At 40.8% G+C, this 17,378-nt stretch overlaps 1 protein-coding gene across 1 annotated transcript; it reads right to left on the bottom strand.

Annotated features, from left to right (window-relative positions):
- Positions 1-518: 518 nt before the first annotated feature.
- Positions 519-14,008, bottom strand: LOC138359783 (autotransporter adhesin BpaC-like). The gene is made up of 2 exons (XM_069319486.1): positions 13,890-14,008; positions 519-1,161 (listed from the first exon to the last, which is right to left on the bottom strand). The coding sequence occupies exons 1-2, from the start codon at positions 14,006-14,008 to the stop codon at positions 519-521; spliced, it is 762 nt and encodes a 253-aa protein (XP_069175587.1).
- Between the last annotated feature and the right edge of the window lie 3,370 nt (positions 14,009-17,378).

The following is a 17,378-nucleotide window of genomic DNA, read 5'->3' as shown; positions in this document are numbered from 1 at the left end:
TTCCCCTCCATTGTGCAGCCAGAACCAAACCTTGTGTCGATTTATGAATGTGGAAAACTTCAATAAGATCTTGGTGTCCGAATTCCTCTGTCGCTCTAAATCGGTTCAGAGAGGTGGATGGAAAGGCTGGGAGAGGGTGTGTGAGGGGTATGGGAGGAAGGTGAGAGAGTTGAGAGAGAGGAAGGAGGGTGAGAGTGAAGGTAGAGAGGAAAAAGAAGAAGGGGATCGTCGGGAAGGATAGTAGAGCAACGCAATGAAGGAAGAGGGGAGGCAATAGAGAGGAAGATGGAAAAAAGAGCAACAAAGGAGGTGAGAAAGGAGAGGAAGTAGATTGTAATAGGGAAGAAGAGGGGAAAATAAACCCCCATTTCTCCCCCCTTTCCTCCTACAAACCCCCTACCAATATCGTCACTCACTCACACACTCAAAAGTACTGTCTACTGCGTGCACGCCAACGCGTCCATCGACTACTGCTCCTCATAATGTAAACATTGCACCAGTGAGAAAGGAATGAGATCTTATCCACGACTGATTCTGGTACGACTACCATTGTTACTGATATTACTACCATTACTACTGATATTACTACCACTACTACTGATATTACTACCATTGTTACTGATATTACTACCACTACTACTGATATTACTACCACTACTACTGATATTACTACCATTACTACTGATATTACTACCATTACTACTGATATTACTACCATTACTACTGATATTACTACCATTACTACTGATATTACTACCATTGCTACTGATATTACTACCATTGTTACTGATATTACTACCATTACTACTGATATTACTACCACTACTACTGATATTACTACCATTACTACTGATATTACTACCACTACTACTGATATTACTACCACTACTACTGATATTACTACCACTACTACTGATATTACTACCATTGTTACTGATATTACTACCATTACTACTGATATTACTACCACTACTACTGATATTACTACCATTACTACTGATATTACTACCACTACTACTGATATTACTACCATTACTACTGATATTACTACCATTGCTACTGATATTACTACCATTACTACTGATATTACTACCATTACTACTGATATTACTACCATTACTACTGATATTACTACCATTACTACTGATATTACTACCACTACTACGATATTACTACCATTACTACTGATATTACTACCACTACTACTGATATTACTACCATTACTACTGATATTACTACCACTACTACGATATTACTACCATTACTACTGATATTACTACCACTACTACTGATATTACTACCATTACTACTGATATTACTACCACTACTACGATATTACTACCATTACTACTGATATTACTACCACTACTACTGATATTACTACCATTACTACTGATATTACTACCACTACTACTGATATTACTACCATTACTACTGATATTACTACCATTACTACTGATATTACTACCATTACTACTGATATTACTACCATTACTACTGATTTTTTTATGGCAGATTTCAATTTCGAGGTCGATCCAAGCGAGGCTGAGAGGGTTGCCATGTCCATAGGACTGAGTAATCATAGGACGAGGCATGGTGGGTGGGGTGACAGGTCTGTTCTAACACTAATGACTCTAATACTTGACGGCTCTAAAACGTGCCCAGCTCTAACCCTGGCCAGATATAGCACTGGCCGGCTCTAAAACTGGCCGGTTCTTACCCTGGTCAGTAACAACTCTGGCCATCTCCAACACTGGCCGGATGTGACATGGACGGGGGAGAGACTATAGTATTTCATCCCAATTTAAAGAATGCCATCCCAGTTCGAAGAATGTCATCCTAGTTCAAAGAATGTCAGCCTAGTTCAAAGAATGTCATCCCAGTTCAAAGAATGTCAGCCTAGTTCAAAGAATGTCATCCCAGTTCAAAGAATGTCAGCCTAGTTCAAAGAATGTCATCCCAGTTTAAAGAATGTCATCCCAACTCAATGAATGTCATTCCAGTTCAAAGAATTTCATCACAGTTCAAAGAATGTCATCCCAAGTTAAAGAATAACATCCCAGTTCAAAGAATTTCATCCCAGTTCAAAGAATTTCATCCCAGTTCAAAGAATTTCATCCCAGTTCAAAGAACGTCATCCCAATTCAAAGAACGTCATCCCAGTTCAAAGAACGTCATCCCAATTCAAAGAATGTCATCCCAGTTCATAGAACGTCATCCCAATTCAAAGAACGTCATCCCAGTTCAAAGAACGTCATCGCAATTCAAAGAACGTCATCCCAGTTCAAAGAACGTCATCCCAATTCAAAGAATTTCACCCCATGACCTTCAACCTTTCCACATGTTGAATTTATAATCACTGCCCATGACCCAAACCGAAAGAAATTCCTCTTTGCTTCAAAACAAAAGAACAAGAAGAAAAAAAAACAGAGATTTTACAACGCAAGCAACTAAGCAAACGTCACCCAAGTCTCAACTAGTGAACGAAATTGTCAAATGTCACACAACAAACCCGTTCAACAATTTATTAGACGTTTTCTAAGTTATTCGAGAGCAAAATCAAGTGGAATATATTAAAGTCGAAGCAGCGATAATGAACAAATGAACAAACACAGACTGGTACGAGTTTTAATTAATGCACTTTTCTTAAGGGCATTTTAGATACGTTGTAGTAATTATACCAAAAAATGTCAAATTACGTCCGAAAATTTTAAGCCTCTATGATGAGGATTTAGATATTTATTTAGATTTAGATTTAGATATTAGGATTTAGATATTTTTTGTAAATAATAAATTAATATGCACTTTTGATCAACTCTGGCCGGATGTGACATGGACGGGGGAGAGACAGTTTTTCCTTTAGTGAACTACAAATTATATTTTTATCTAATCAAAACTTATAGAGAGACGTATGATGTGTAATATGAATTAGAACATGTCTAAAATCCCATATTCCAATATGGACAAATAGGATATTGATGACCAGACCACACACTAGAAGGTGAAGGGACGACGACGTTTCGGTCCGTCCTGGACCATTCACAATCGACTTGAGAATGGTCCAGGACGGACCAAAACGTCATCGTCCCTTCACCTTCTAGTGTGTGTGGTCTGGTCAACATACTTTAGCCACGTTATTGTGACTCATCGCCTGCAAATAGGATATTCCCTATTACAGTAACATGTCATGTTTCTGGTCCCTATTGGGAGGCAACTGTCGCCCACTATTCTTTAGTCCCACTGCTGCCTTTTATCTCATAAATACTGAGACACCCAGCATGATGTTGGTAACATAAATGCACTCACGAGGCATTATCAATAACGTTATTATCTTGTTATTGTGAGAACGCGCGTTATTGAATACCCGTTCTCTTCCCACTCCCTCATATTGGTAGAGCGACGGTCTCGCTTCATGCAGGTCGGCGTTCAATCCCCTCAACCGTCCAAGTGGTTGGGCACCATTCCATCCCATTCCATTGGGGTGTGTTTGTCACGTTGAAAGGCGGTGGAGCCTATCCCGTCAGGGCGCCTGATGCAGCGCCTCAGCCTGGATCATTCTCACATAATCCCCTCTCCAGCCGGGCCTAAGTGAGCGTTCAAATCCCTTCAAATGGCCCAAGTTGAAGGGGCATTTTTACCTTCACCATTTACACTGGCATAATTCACCTGCAGTGCGGAAGTTAACATTTCTAAACCAGTTGAAAATTAACAACTGTGTAGTCTTGTTAGAAATTGCTTATAACGATGGTAATTGTTGATATTTAGAAAGAATATGATGGTAATTAGAGAGATAATATCGATTCAGTGTTAATGATGATAATTTGTGATTAAAATTATGATATAGCGGTATTTAGAATAACAGTGACGATACTGAAGATATTTTGAAAATATAATGGTTATATTTAGAATAATAATGACGATATTCAGAATGATAATGACGATATTTAGAATGATAATGGCGATATTTAGAATGATAATGACGATATTTAGAATGATAATGGTGATATTTAGAATGAGAATTACTATATTTAGAATAATGATACTGATAATTTCATAATTAGAATAATAGTCTGAACGAATTTGGTAATATTTATGGCTATAATTATAATGATAACAGAGATATTAGCGTTAAAAATGTAAGAACTCTTGTATATATAAATAATAATAAAAAAATAATGTTTGGAATGATTCTAATGGCGATAGAGATAATGAAGATAATAGCTATAGGATGCTGATAATAATAGTAGCGATGAAGAGGGTTGGATCATCATATACGAACACTTAACACCCCACAGGAATTAAGTATCGAGCTAAGTATTCGCTAAGTATTCTCTATAAGTCGAGCTGACTATGCCACGGATGCCCCCACAATGTTCTATAATGCAGAAACCGATAGTCAATGTAGAATATGAGGTGCATGTCTTTCCAAAATAAAAAAAATAAAACAATCATCAATACAAGGATTTTGCACGCTATGGTCTCGGATAAAAAAATCATAAATTAAAACAAAGAATTTGTAGACAATGTTCTCTAAACTACAGTAATCAATAAGCGTAGAGAATAAGCTTAAACACGCTCTTGCTATATAGACCACAGCTCATGTTTTTTAACTCAAATTTAAACATATTAACCTATACATAATGAAATGGACAGATTTATCATTTCATAAGTATAAAAATTTGAAAAATATATAAATTCATGAAAACTTGGCCTATTAGGCAAATCGGGACTTGCTTAGTAGGCTGTGTACGACGTTCTGGCTACTAGGTACAACATATATGTATATATATATATATATATATATATATATATATATATATATATATATATATATATATTTATATATATATATATATATATATATATTTATATATATATATATATATATATATATATATATATATATATATATATATATATATATATATATATATATATATGTCGTACCTAGTAGCCAGAACGCACTTCTCAGCCTACTATGCAAGGCCCAATTTGCCTAATAAGCCAAGTTTTCATGAATTAATTGGTTTTCCACAACCTAACCTACCTAACCTAACCTAACCTAACTTTTTCGGCTACCTAACCTAACCTAGCCTATAAAGATAGGTTAGGTTAGGTTAGGTAGGGTTGGTTAGGTTCGGTCATATATCTACGTTAATTTTAACTCCAATAAAAAAAATTGACCTCATACATAATGAAATGGGTAGCTTTATCATTTCATAACAAAAAAATTAGAGAAAATATGTTAATTCATGAAAACTTGGCTTATTAGGCAAATCGGGCCTTGCATAGTAGGCCGAGAAGTGCATTCTGGCTACTAGGTACGACATATATATATATATATATATATATATATATATATATATATATATATATATATATATATATATATATATATATATATATATATATATATATATATATATGTATACGGGCTGAACACAGGCTGATTAGAGTAGGCCTAAATTAAATGATTTAAGAAATATTAGGCATTGTTGTTCCCCCCCTCTCTCTCCCCCCCCCTCCCATCATACTTACATGGAGTTAGGCGTGGTCAATAGTGAAATATGGGTAGTAATATCCCTGGAGTTCCTGGAGGCACTTCTCTCACTTAAACCAAAAACGAGAGAGAGAGAGAGAGACGCATCTTCAACACGCATTATAGTTCCACAGCACGAAATATGCAAGAGATAAAAGATAAAAAAAAAAAACGGCCAATGACCAACAGGGCGAATGACACCCGTTGCAACTTGAGGATTCCGTTCGATTCCTCACTGGAAAGTTTCAGCTCTTAACTAAATTACAATCCGGCTACCTGGCATAATTTTTTTTATCAGATCGGACTTCGTGTTCAGTCCTCCCCCCCCCCCCCCCGCCCACAGGAGTAACTTCTCTCCCTTCCCATGTGTGTTCTCAGCGCGCCTATATGCGTACGAACGCAATATACCCCAGGTGTAAGTTGGAATTCAGCACCCCAGGCATAGGTTCACAGTGCCCATACGGACTGATGCGTAGGTATTCGCCACCAAGGCGTTGGTATGTATGGCGTTTAAGCGCTCCAGCATATGTATAGAGCGCCAATACATATGTGCTCAGCACCCAGACCTATTTATAAAAAAAATTAAACCACGTTAATTCTAACGTTTTCTATGTAGCGACTTCGATAGGTAAGAAGGTTGGTTGGGATCGTACGTTGCTGATTAGGGAAAAACAGTTGCGTTTTTAACGTTTATGGTTATCTGCTAAACAGTTGTAGTTTTGACGGAATGGAAATTGAAGAGAATAAACTGTAATGGGACACTTTATGTGTAGTCAGAGATGAGAGTGGGTAGTAGTGAGTGGTAGTGGGTGGTAATGGGTGGTAGTGAGTGGTAGTGGGTGGTAGTGGGTGGCAGTAGGAGGTAGTGGGTGGTGGTCTAGCGATTCCCACACTGGTCTCTCATCCAACAAGGACCTTGGTCAGGAGAATTGACATTTCCGGGAGCAAATAATCCATACGTCAATGTTAAACGATAATTTAACTGTTGTGAATTTAAACAATGAGCGCTGTTAATGTTGTTAACGGCGCTCTGGAATCGTAGTTCTGAGGTTCCGGGTTTCCGAGACGGAAACAAAGGGGTAGAGTTTTTTTTCACCCTGATGTGTCTGTTGACCTAGCAGTAAATAGGTACCTGGGAGTTAGACAGCTACTATGGGTTGCTTCCTATGGATATGTAACAAAAAAAAGGAGGCCTGGTCGAGGACCGGGCCGCGGGGACGCTAAGCCCCGAAATCCTCTAGATTATCCCTTTCCAGTGCTATATAGTCGTAATGGCTTGGCGCTTTCCCCTTGATAGTTCCCTTCCTACCATGTAAATATCGTATGATCCATCAAACTATCAATTCCCTGATATATTACATGATATTTTATAATAACACGCTCTTCCTATACGTCACATATACACTATAAAAAGGTTCAATAACCAGATGAGATCAAGTCATTCTTTAAGATCTTCCCAACATGTCTTCAGCTGATAAGCTCCGTCAAGATGGCAAATAAGAAGAGTAGAAAAACAACAACTTTCACGGGTGGTGAATGATAGAAAAAGTTCAAAAACAGTTCTCGTCCAAAACTGTGGAACTGGAAGGGGAAGTTTGTGAGGGCCGGCGGTCACCCATCCGGCTCTCTGCCGCCTGGTTGAGTGTTTCCTCACATCCTCGCCTTGCCCCTCATCCCCTCCTCCTTGCCCTTCATTCCCCCTCTCTTTCCCATCCTCCCCCCTTTCCCATCCTCCGTCCTTGTCCCTAAACGCCCCCTTGCCCCTCCAGAGCCCACCTGGAGTCGTAACTCAGCTCCCCGTTGCCTCTACAAGTAGCAATATCCACTTGCCCCTTAACCCCCACTTTTCAATACGTTGCTTATTGAACATTTTAAACTCTTGTTAAGGCTATCCAGGTTCCCCTATAACCAACGATGGGCTCATTCAACTGTTGTGGGCCGCATCCTGTGAAAAACTCGCTGGTTTCATATTTACTGCTAGGTGAGCAGATGCATCAGGTGTAAGGCAACGTGCACGAGCGTCACGTCATGTCCGAGAATCAAACCCGGGACCAGTAAGTTGTGGCTCGACGATAGAGTTTTGGCTTTGGTGTTGGGCTGAAGGCCTATATCCCCCCCCCCCCTGGAGGCTTATGAAGGCCGCCGCAATACTGACCAACCAGCAAATATACTTTAGTCCTGAATATAGTGAAAGTTATACTAAAGTTATACTATACCTTTAAAGTTATAATATACTGAGAGTATACTAAATTATACTCTGTGTATATATATGCAGAGAAGCGAGGTATACCTCACGGTGAAGCTGTCTCTTATGTAAAGCAGAAAATACGTGAGTTTACTGCAATATACTGACACTGAAGCTTCACAGCGTACTCAAGTTTACACTCACGAGGTTTGCCCTTCTTACCTAAATATTAACACCTCGGTACTTACTAAGCAGTTTACGAGGTCGGAAGCACAGCAAGGTCGCTCATAACAACAATAACTGTGGGGTTTGAGGGCAAGATAACCTCACGGCACATCGCAGCTCGTAAAGTCTTGAATATATACAGACAACGTTGATAGGATCGAGATAAGAGGTCCGGTTATTCAGCCTGTTCTCGCAGACAGAGATCCAAGCTCGTTAATCCAGCAGCCAAACCCACTGTTAATGAATGAAAAGCGGTTACACACACAACTGATGACGTCCGAACACTTCCGGAACAAGTGCTTCGCTCACGTCCTGTGTTCGAACGACAATTCTATAAATGCTTCACCCAGGTAATTTTTATGCATAATAATATTAATTTATATATATATATAAATATATATATATATATATATATATATATATATATATATATATATATATATATATATATTTATATATATATATATATATATATATATATATATATATATATATATATATATATATATATATATATATATATATATATATATATATATATATATATATATTGGTGTATACTGGCAGCAGGTTTTCTTTCAAACATGTTTCATTGAATATGACCGCATATTCTGTATTTATTATTTTCTGGTTTAGGGCTTCTATCATAAATAAACGCTGCTATAAGAAGACACTTGGACCGTTGGTATAATTCAGAACCTAGAACAGAAACCACAACACCCCCAATAAAATTATATTACAAATCAACCATGCACAGTGAACATATAAAAGAGGAAAGAATAATGAAAGAAATAATCCGTAAAGGAGTAAAAAGCACTACTCCTAACCAAAACATAAACCTGATAATATTCTACAAAACCAAGAAGACTTCCGAACTCCTTATCAAAAACAGCCCGAAGCCGACGGAGAACCCTCTACAGCAGTCAAGCGATGTATACATGTACACTTGCCCCCACGAAGGATGTAACCTTCAATGTAAGTACATAGGTATGACGTCGACCAAGCTGACGAGGCGTTTGACATGCCATCTTCAATCTGGTGCCCCTAGGAATCACATGAGACAAGCCCATGACATTACTCTAACAAGAGAAATGTTGAACAAGAATACTTGCATAATAGACAAAACCCAAGATTCAAGAAGATTACAAATTCTTGAGGCAATTCACATAAGAATAGAGCGACCTACCATGAACACCCAAATCACGGAACTATTTACTCTACCCACCATGAGAGTAAGGACAAGACAAGAACATATCGATGCCAACACAGAAGACAATGTCCAACATAACAGGCCAATTACACTGGATTAATCTTTGTGTTTAGATAGGAGATGCCTCGTATGGGCCAATAAGCCTTCTGCAGCCCCTATGTTTATCCCTTATGTATCCCCCCATGTTTTTCACCTTCATTGTATTATCACCTGACCTAATGCGGGTATAAAATCAACTAGTATTGTAAGATTGTTCACTTGAGAATGAACCATGGAGGTTCGAAACGTCGTGCAAATTATACAAATAAGTGTAATACACTCTATAGTAAATCACTTCTTTTCTTCACCTTAAAAGTACGAAAATGAGTTTTGGAGAACTCCTATTCCAATTAAGCCCTGATGCTAAGAAAATAGTTAGAGGGATAGAAGCCCTAAACCAGAAAATAATAAATACAGAATATGCGGTCATATTCAATGAAACATATATATATATATATATATATATATATATATATATATATATATATATATATATATATATATATATATATATATATATATATATATATATATATATATATGAGAACAAACCAATTTTTAAACACAGTACTCACCTAGTTGTACTTGCGGTGGGATGAGCACTGGCTCTTTGGTCCCGCCTCTAAACTGTCACTCATTTTATTCCCACACACCCAGTATGTTAACATTGATGAATGCGTCTGAGAAGGACGGCCGCTGCTTTAACCAGCCTAGTGTGAGGACAGGTTGGTGAGTCGTGCAGCCCATCCTCATCAACAAAGGCAAAATGCTCGTTACTCCAGTGCCCAAAGATCAGGTCTCTGGGCCGTGTTATTTCTGCTGGATGAGTCTAGCCTTGAGATGGGGTTTCCAGTGTGGTACAACCTCGTTAACTTCCCCTTCCCCAACAAGCCAACCTAACCTAACCTAACCTAACCTAACCTAACCTAACCTTCCCCAACAAGCCAACATAACCTAACCTAACCTAACCTAACCAACCTCGTTAACTCCCCCTTCCCCAACAAGCCAAAATCATACAGTGCAATGCACAAATATACAACTTTACAGTAAACAAACATATGCGATGCAACGGGCGACGTATGCAAACGCACATTATTGCAACTGTGGAAGCTTTGCAAGATTACTATACAACTAGATACGGGTCGTTATCGTACACCACCCCCCCCCCCCGAGCTTGTCCTGCACCTGAAGTAATCGTACTTCAAGTCATTAAGTTATTATAACCAATATACATATTGGTTATTATAACCAATAAATACATATTATAACCAATATACAAAAATGGCTTATTTTTATTCAATAAACAATTTTAACAGTAAAATACTACAAAAACTGTAATATTGCACTACTCACCTAATGGCTTGAAAGTCGGGGCCCAGGAGCCGACAGCCAACCCCTCGCTACTGGTAAGAGGACAACCGCACCAAGAGAACGGCCGTGTTTATGGCCGTAGTTCGACGGTCATAATCCACTACCACGACCGGCTCGATCTGCAAGTTCACGTATCGGTAACCGGCCTCTTTACTGCCTCTCATGAAAGCCCTGAAAAATGGCCTCCAAAACAGCGGGATTCGAACGAGGATCCGAGACTCTTTATCGAGCACGATGGCAAAACATTGCGAGTTGTTGTGCTCCTTGAGTCCCGGATGGTCCCCGGTGGCGGGTATTTGTTTGTATATTTGTTTCTTGTTCTGTTTTATGCACTTATTTTGGAGCAAAAAAAATGAGAGACCGAGAAAGGTAAAGAGTAGGAGTGGACAGTGTTAGTTGGGTACCTGCTGGACAGTGTTAGTTGGGTACCTGCTGGACAGTGTTAGTTGGGTACCTGCTGGACAGTGTTAGTTGGGTTCCTGCTGGACAGTGTTAGTTGGGTACCTGCTGGACAGTGTTAGTTGGGTTCCTGCTGGACAGTGTTAGTTGGGTTCCTGCTGGACAGTGTTAGTTGGGTACCTGCTGGACAGTGTTAGTTGGGTTCCTGCTGGACAGTGTTAGTTGGGTTCCTGCTGGACAGTGTAAGTTGGGTTCCTGCTGGACAGTGTTAGTTGGGTACCTGCTGGACAGTGTTAGTTGGGTACCTGCTGGACAGTGTTAGTTGGGTACCTGTTGGACAGTGTTAGTTGGGTACCTGCTGGACAGTGTTAGTTGGGTTCCTGCTGGACAGTGTTAGTTGGGTTCCTGCTGGACAGTGCTAGTTGGGTACCTGCTGGACAGTGTTAGTTGGGTTCCTGCTGGACAGTGTTAGTTGGGTACCTGCTGGACAGTGTTAGTTGGGTACCTGCTGGACAGTGTTAGTTGGGTACCTGCTGGACAGTGTTAGTTGGGTACCTGCTGGACAGTGTTAGTTGGGTATCTGCTGGACAGTGTTAGTTGGGTACCTGCTGGACAGTGTTAGTTGGGTATCTGCTGGACAGTGTTAGTTGGGTACCTGCTGGACAGTGTTAGTTGGGTTCATGCTGGACAGTGTTAGTTGGGTTCCTGCTGGACAGTGTAAGTTGGGTTCCTGCTGGACAGTGTAAGTTGGGTACCTGCTGGACAGTGTTAGTTGGGTTCCTGCTGGACAGTGTTAGTTGGGTACCTGCTGGACAGTGTTAGTTGGGTTCCTGCTGGACAGTGTTAGTTGGGTACCTGCTGGACAGTGTTAGTTGGGTTCCTGCTGGACAGTGTTGGTTGGGTTCCTGTTGGACAGTGTAAGTTGGGTTCCTGCTGGACAGTGTTAGTTGGGTACCTGCTGGACAGTGTTAGTTGGGTACCTGCTGGACAGTGTTAGTTGGGTACCTGCTGGACAGTGTTAGTTGGGTACCTGCTGGACAGTGTTAGTTGGGTACCTGCTGGACAGTGTTAGTTGGGTACCTGCTGGACAGTGTTAGTTGGGTATCTGCTGGACAGTGTTAGTTGGGTACCTGCTGGACAGTATTAGTTGGGTACCTGCTGGACAGTGTTAGTTGGGTTCCTGCTGGACAGTGTTAGTTGGGTACCTGCTGGACAGAGTTAGTTGGGTTCCTGCTGGACAGTGTTAGTTGGGTACCTGCTGGACAGTATTAGTTGGGTACCTGCTGGAGAGTGTTAGTTGGGTTCCTGCTGGACAGTGTTAGTTGGGTTCCTGCTGGACAGTGTTAGTTGGGTACCTGCTGGACAGTGTTAGTTGGGTACCTGCTGGACAGTGCTAGTTGGGTACCTGCTGGACAGTGTTAGTTGGGTTCCTGTTGGACAGTGTTAGTTGGGTTCCTGCTGGACAGTGTTAGTTGGGTTCCTGCTGGACAGTGTTAGTTGGGTACCTGCTGGACAGTGTTAGTTGGGTTCCTGCTGGACAGTGCTAGTTGGGTACCTGCTGGACAGTGTTAGTTGGGTTCCTGCTGGACAGTGTTAGTTGGGTTCCTGCTGGACAGTGTTAGTTGGGTACCTGCTGGACAGTGTTAGTTGGGTACCTGCTGGACAGTGCTAGTTGGGTTCCTGCTGGACAGTGTTAGTTGGGTTCCTGCTGGACAGTGTTAGTTGGGTACCTGCTGGACAGTGTTAGTTGGGTACCTGCTGGACAGTGTTAGTTGGGTACCTGCTGGACAGTGTTAGTTGGGTTCCTGCTGGACAGTGCTAATTGGGTACCTGCTGGACAGTGTTAGTTCTGTACCTGCTGGACAGTGTTAGTTGGGTTCCTGCTGGACAGTGTTAGTTGGGTACCTGCTGGACAGTGTTAGTTGGGTTCCTGCTGGACAGTGTTAGTTGGGTTCCTGCTGAACAGGTGTTAGTTGGGTTCCTGCTGGACAGTGTTAGTTGGGTTCCTGCTGGACAGTGTTAGTTGGGTTCCTGCTGGACAGTGTTAGTTGGGTTCCTGCTGGACAGTGTTAGTTGGGTTCCTGCTGGACAGGTGTTAGTTGGGTTCCAGCTGGACAGTGTTAGTTGGGTTCCTGCTGGACAGTGTTAGTTGGGTTCCTGCTGGACAGTGTTAGTTGGGTTCCTGCTGGACAGGTGTTAGTTGGGTTCCTGCTGGACAGTGTTAGTTGGGTTCCTGCTGGACAGAGTTAGTTGGGTTCCTGCTGGACAGTGTTAGTTGGGTACCTGCTGGACAGGTGTTAGTTGGGTACCTGCTGGACAGTGTTAGTTGGGTACCTGCTGGACAGTGTTAGTTGGGTACCTGCTGGACTGTGTTAGTTGGGTACATGCTGGACAGTGTTAGTTGGGTACCTGCTGGACAGTGTTAGTTGGGTTCCTGTTGGACAGTGTTAGTTGGGTTCCTGTTGGACAGTGTTAGTTGGGTTCCTGTTGGACAGTGTTAGTTGGGTACCTGCTGGACAGTGTTAGTTGGGTTCCTGCTGGACAGTGTTAGTTGGGTACCTGCTGGACAGTGTTAGTTGGGTTCCTGCTGGACAGTGTTAGTTGGGTTCCTGCTGGACAGTGTTAGTTGGGTTCCTGCTGGACAGTGTTATTTGGGTTCCTGCTGGACAGTGTTATTTGGGTTCCTGCTGGACAGTGTTAGTTGCATAATATGGTCGTGATTCAGTAATGGGATTGTTGAGAAAATTAATAATAGCAATAAAGAGGATTCGAACCTATGCATCATGCATGTTCATTTGATTTTTTTTGTGCAATCGAATTTTTCTTATCTGCCTGTCAAATATCTCTCATTTATTTTTTATTTCGCAAAAGCGTCTTCTCCAATTTTCTTTTGTTCCTTCCTTCATCTCAATTTCGTTTACTCTCGATTTTCATATTTCAATTTCTCCTCTTTGCTCATGTTCTTTTCCCATCTCATATGCTTTCCATTTTCTTCCTTACCATTCTTTTTATTCCATTCTTCATTCCTTTTCTTCTGCATCCTTGATCTACTCCATTCTCTTTCTCGTTAATTCAATTCCCTCCTCCTTTACATCTACCTTTCTTTCATCCCTCTCTCCCCCACCTGTTTCTCACTTCCCTCTTCCCATACGAATTTCTCAGTTACCTCTTACTTTCCCACCATTCACATTTCTTCCTCTCCCTTTCTTCCCCAACCTTCCCACAGGACTCAAGGTTGCAGGTGAGTGGGAAGTGCTTGCAGTAAGCAGCAAGCACAGCGTCTGGGAGCACGGGATGACCTCTCTCTGGAGACTGCTTGCGACCAGAGGCCGCGAGCAGTGGCTGGTGTGCATTTAGAGAAGAGGTGGTGGCCTCCTGCAGCCGCCATGATGTTTTAGAGTAGTGGCATTTACTGTTGTTATTTTTATGTGTGCTCTGCTAGACTTTTGTTAAAGATATTGTGGGAGTTGGATATATTTTTGTATGTTTTATAGTGAACTGGCCTGTGAGACGGCTATTTTTAATGGCTTGTAATGTCCCATTTTAATGGGGTGTGATGGGGACCAATAGGTCAGAGAGCACAAAGTAATTTTGTGTCTTTAAAAAGGTTAATGTTTTTACAAATTTGATTAACAAATTCCGTAAAACTCAAAACGTTTCTTAAGTATTTTATAATCAATGATAAAGGAAATTAGGAAATATTAAGAGAAAAGCACTATCTTTTTTTCTAACTTCCTTGTTCTCTCTGTCTGTCTCTCTCTCTCTGTCTCTCTCACCTAGATGTGCCTTGAGGACAGAAAACAAGTCAAAGTTCAACATTCACTCATACAAAAAAATAAAAGTTTCAGGTTAAAATTTCAACATTGACTCCCAGCTGAAGTTTGGGTGAAGTCACCTCCTGTCAGGCTGACATTTAGGCACACTGAGAGTGGCACCGCCTGACAGGTAGGCTGCAGCCTTGACTGTCATCCAGTGTGACTGACAAATTGCACAACAGTTATGTACTCTGACTGGCAGGCTTACAGTCAGGAAGGCTGATAATCAGTACAAGAGAAGATGTTTAGGGAAGATGTTTAAGAAATTGGAAGAAAGGAGGAGATGCAGAGAAAGAAATATGAAGAGTATCATGAAAGTAGTGAGGAGAAGAGAAAGAACTCGAGAAGGAGTATGAAGAAAGAGGTGTTATAGAGAGGGATGGAAGAAAAACGAAAAGAAAGGGTTGGAAGAGTGACTAGGAGGAAGAAGAAGAAGAGAGAAAAAGAACAAGATGTTTCTCCTCTTTTACGAATGGTTGACACAGAGAATGTGTATTGTGTTCACAGGACGGAGAGACAACTATGTCTGTGTTTGGGCTGCTTCTGCCACTCTCGTAATGCCTTTTTCTTTACGTTACTACACACAAACACACACGCACACACACACACGCACACACACACACACACACACACACACACACACACACACACACACACGATCTACACTCCAAAATTACCTCATCCGATTCCACCAAACATCGACCGGTCCAGCTTTTACTCGAGCAGAACTGACGAAAATATCACCATGAGTTATTTACCATAATACGAATTGAATAGACTTTGTATTTTAACGACCCCAACGACCCAATTCTGAGTGTAGCGGCTTCTATTGGTCAGTTGTGTGTAGATAATATCTGTCCGTTTATTGGGTTGTTTGAAGGGGTGTATAGCTCATTATGCCTGTTATTGGGGACAGGAAGCCTGTGAGTATATATTTAAATAAGGCTTACATGCAGGTCTCCAGCACCCCTTAAGGTGGAACAACTGACGCTTTACAGGATTCAACCTCACAACAGCTGACTAAGTCGCAGAGTTACGTCATAGAGTGAGCTGAGTTACGCTAGAGTGAGCTATATACAAACACGACGAAACTACGACGTTGCTACAACATTCCAACACGTTTCAGCATCTAACAAGATGAAACCAATACAGCAAATTGTAACAACGTTTCAATACGTCATAAAAACGTTATAACTAGATGTAACAACTTTATTACATGTTGTAATAAGCTGAAAATAGGGACAGTTTCGTTTTGTATTTGCAGGATACAGTCCTTGACCAGCGGGTGATTGTATTCTTCGTGGAGAGTTCAGAAAAATAGGCCTACCAGCCAAGTTTCTTCATGACTATCGCAAAGGACGACGACATTATTTGTTTCTCAATCTCCCGGACGATAGTTTGACGTACCATTGTCATCCCTAAGTTCAGAACTACGATGAATTAGTTTATATGTTAGTATGATTACTCGTTTGTTTTTGTGTTTTAAATTTTTAAGAATACACTGTCGATGCAAAACTTTCCATAGCTATAACAACCACAACAAGCTTAATCAATACATATTGTACGTGATGATACATGGATGTATAATCAATAATCGCTGGGATGCCTGTGTCGAGAATAGAAGCCAGCCCATTTTGGGCCAACACAATGCACTAAAACCCCTCCACACCCCGACCCTTCAAAAAGAAAAGGGGGTTACCTATCAACACAGTCAATACTGAAGAAGTCACGAGAGAGAACATGAAGTGGAACACCTGAATCAAGTGAGTAATCTCACCACACACACTGTAGTGACTTCCTCACAGTGGTGACTCCCTCAGTCACCACTGAGGTCGTGAGATAAAACAATAACTGGAAGGGAGGAAAGAACTGGAGAGATATTCTCTCCTTGGCAGACCAGGGAGAGAATATCTCCCAGGACGACCATGGAACTTCAGCTGGACAACCACACACAAAAAAGAAATAAGAATGACTCTCTTCATCACACCAGAATACAAGGAAGTAACTGGTAAAAATTATTCCTCGACAAGTTATTAATAATACAAGCCATGATAATAATAATGATCACGGTATTGTTGTAATAAAATAATAAAGAGGAGATATACTGACAACAGTATAACAATAGCAACAGAAATAAAGTTGATGGGTTCACAAACAGCAACAATAACATCCCCATCAATGAAGCAGGAACACACACCAATAATAACACAATATTATCAACATACACAATAGCAACATATACCAAAATACCAGTAGAATTAACATCAACAAATACATAAAAAAATACGACAAGAATAATAAAAAAAACTACTAATTACGTTAGAGTAAGCCAAGAAAAGGCTCAGCTGTTGCTCGCGCCTCGAACCAGGGTCACTGGGAGGCGAGTTTGGTTACTGACCATTACACTCATCAGCTCTACTTGTCTCTCTGCTCCTCTGGGATTTCCTGTCTTGTTCGTGCTAAATGTTGGAATTTTCTTCACTCTAGCAGAGCACACATGTGTCTGGGTTTGGATTTACGTGTGATGGTTCTAATCTAAAAAAAAACTCGCGAAAACGAGCTTCAGCTCCTTGGATTCGCCTTACCAACTGTCGG

This window comes from Procambarus clarkii, chromosome 8 (assembly GCF_040958095.1).
Source record: "Procambarus clarkii isolate CNS0578487 chromosome 8, FALCON_Pclarkii_2.0, whole genome shotgun sequence".
Lineage (NCBI taxonomy): Eukaryota > Metazoa > Arthropoda > Malacostraca > Decapoda > Cambaridae > Procambarus > Procambarus clarkii.
Note: the sequence above shows the minus strand (reverse complement) of the source record. Positions and strands in the feature narration are given on the sequence as shown.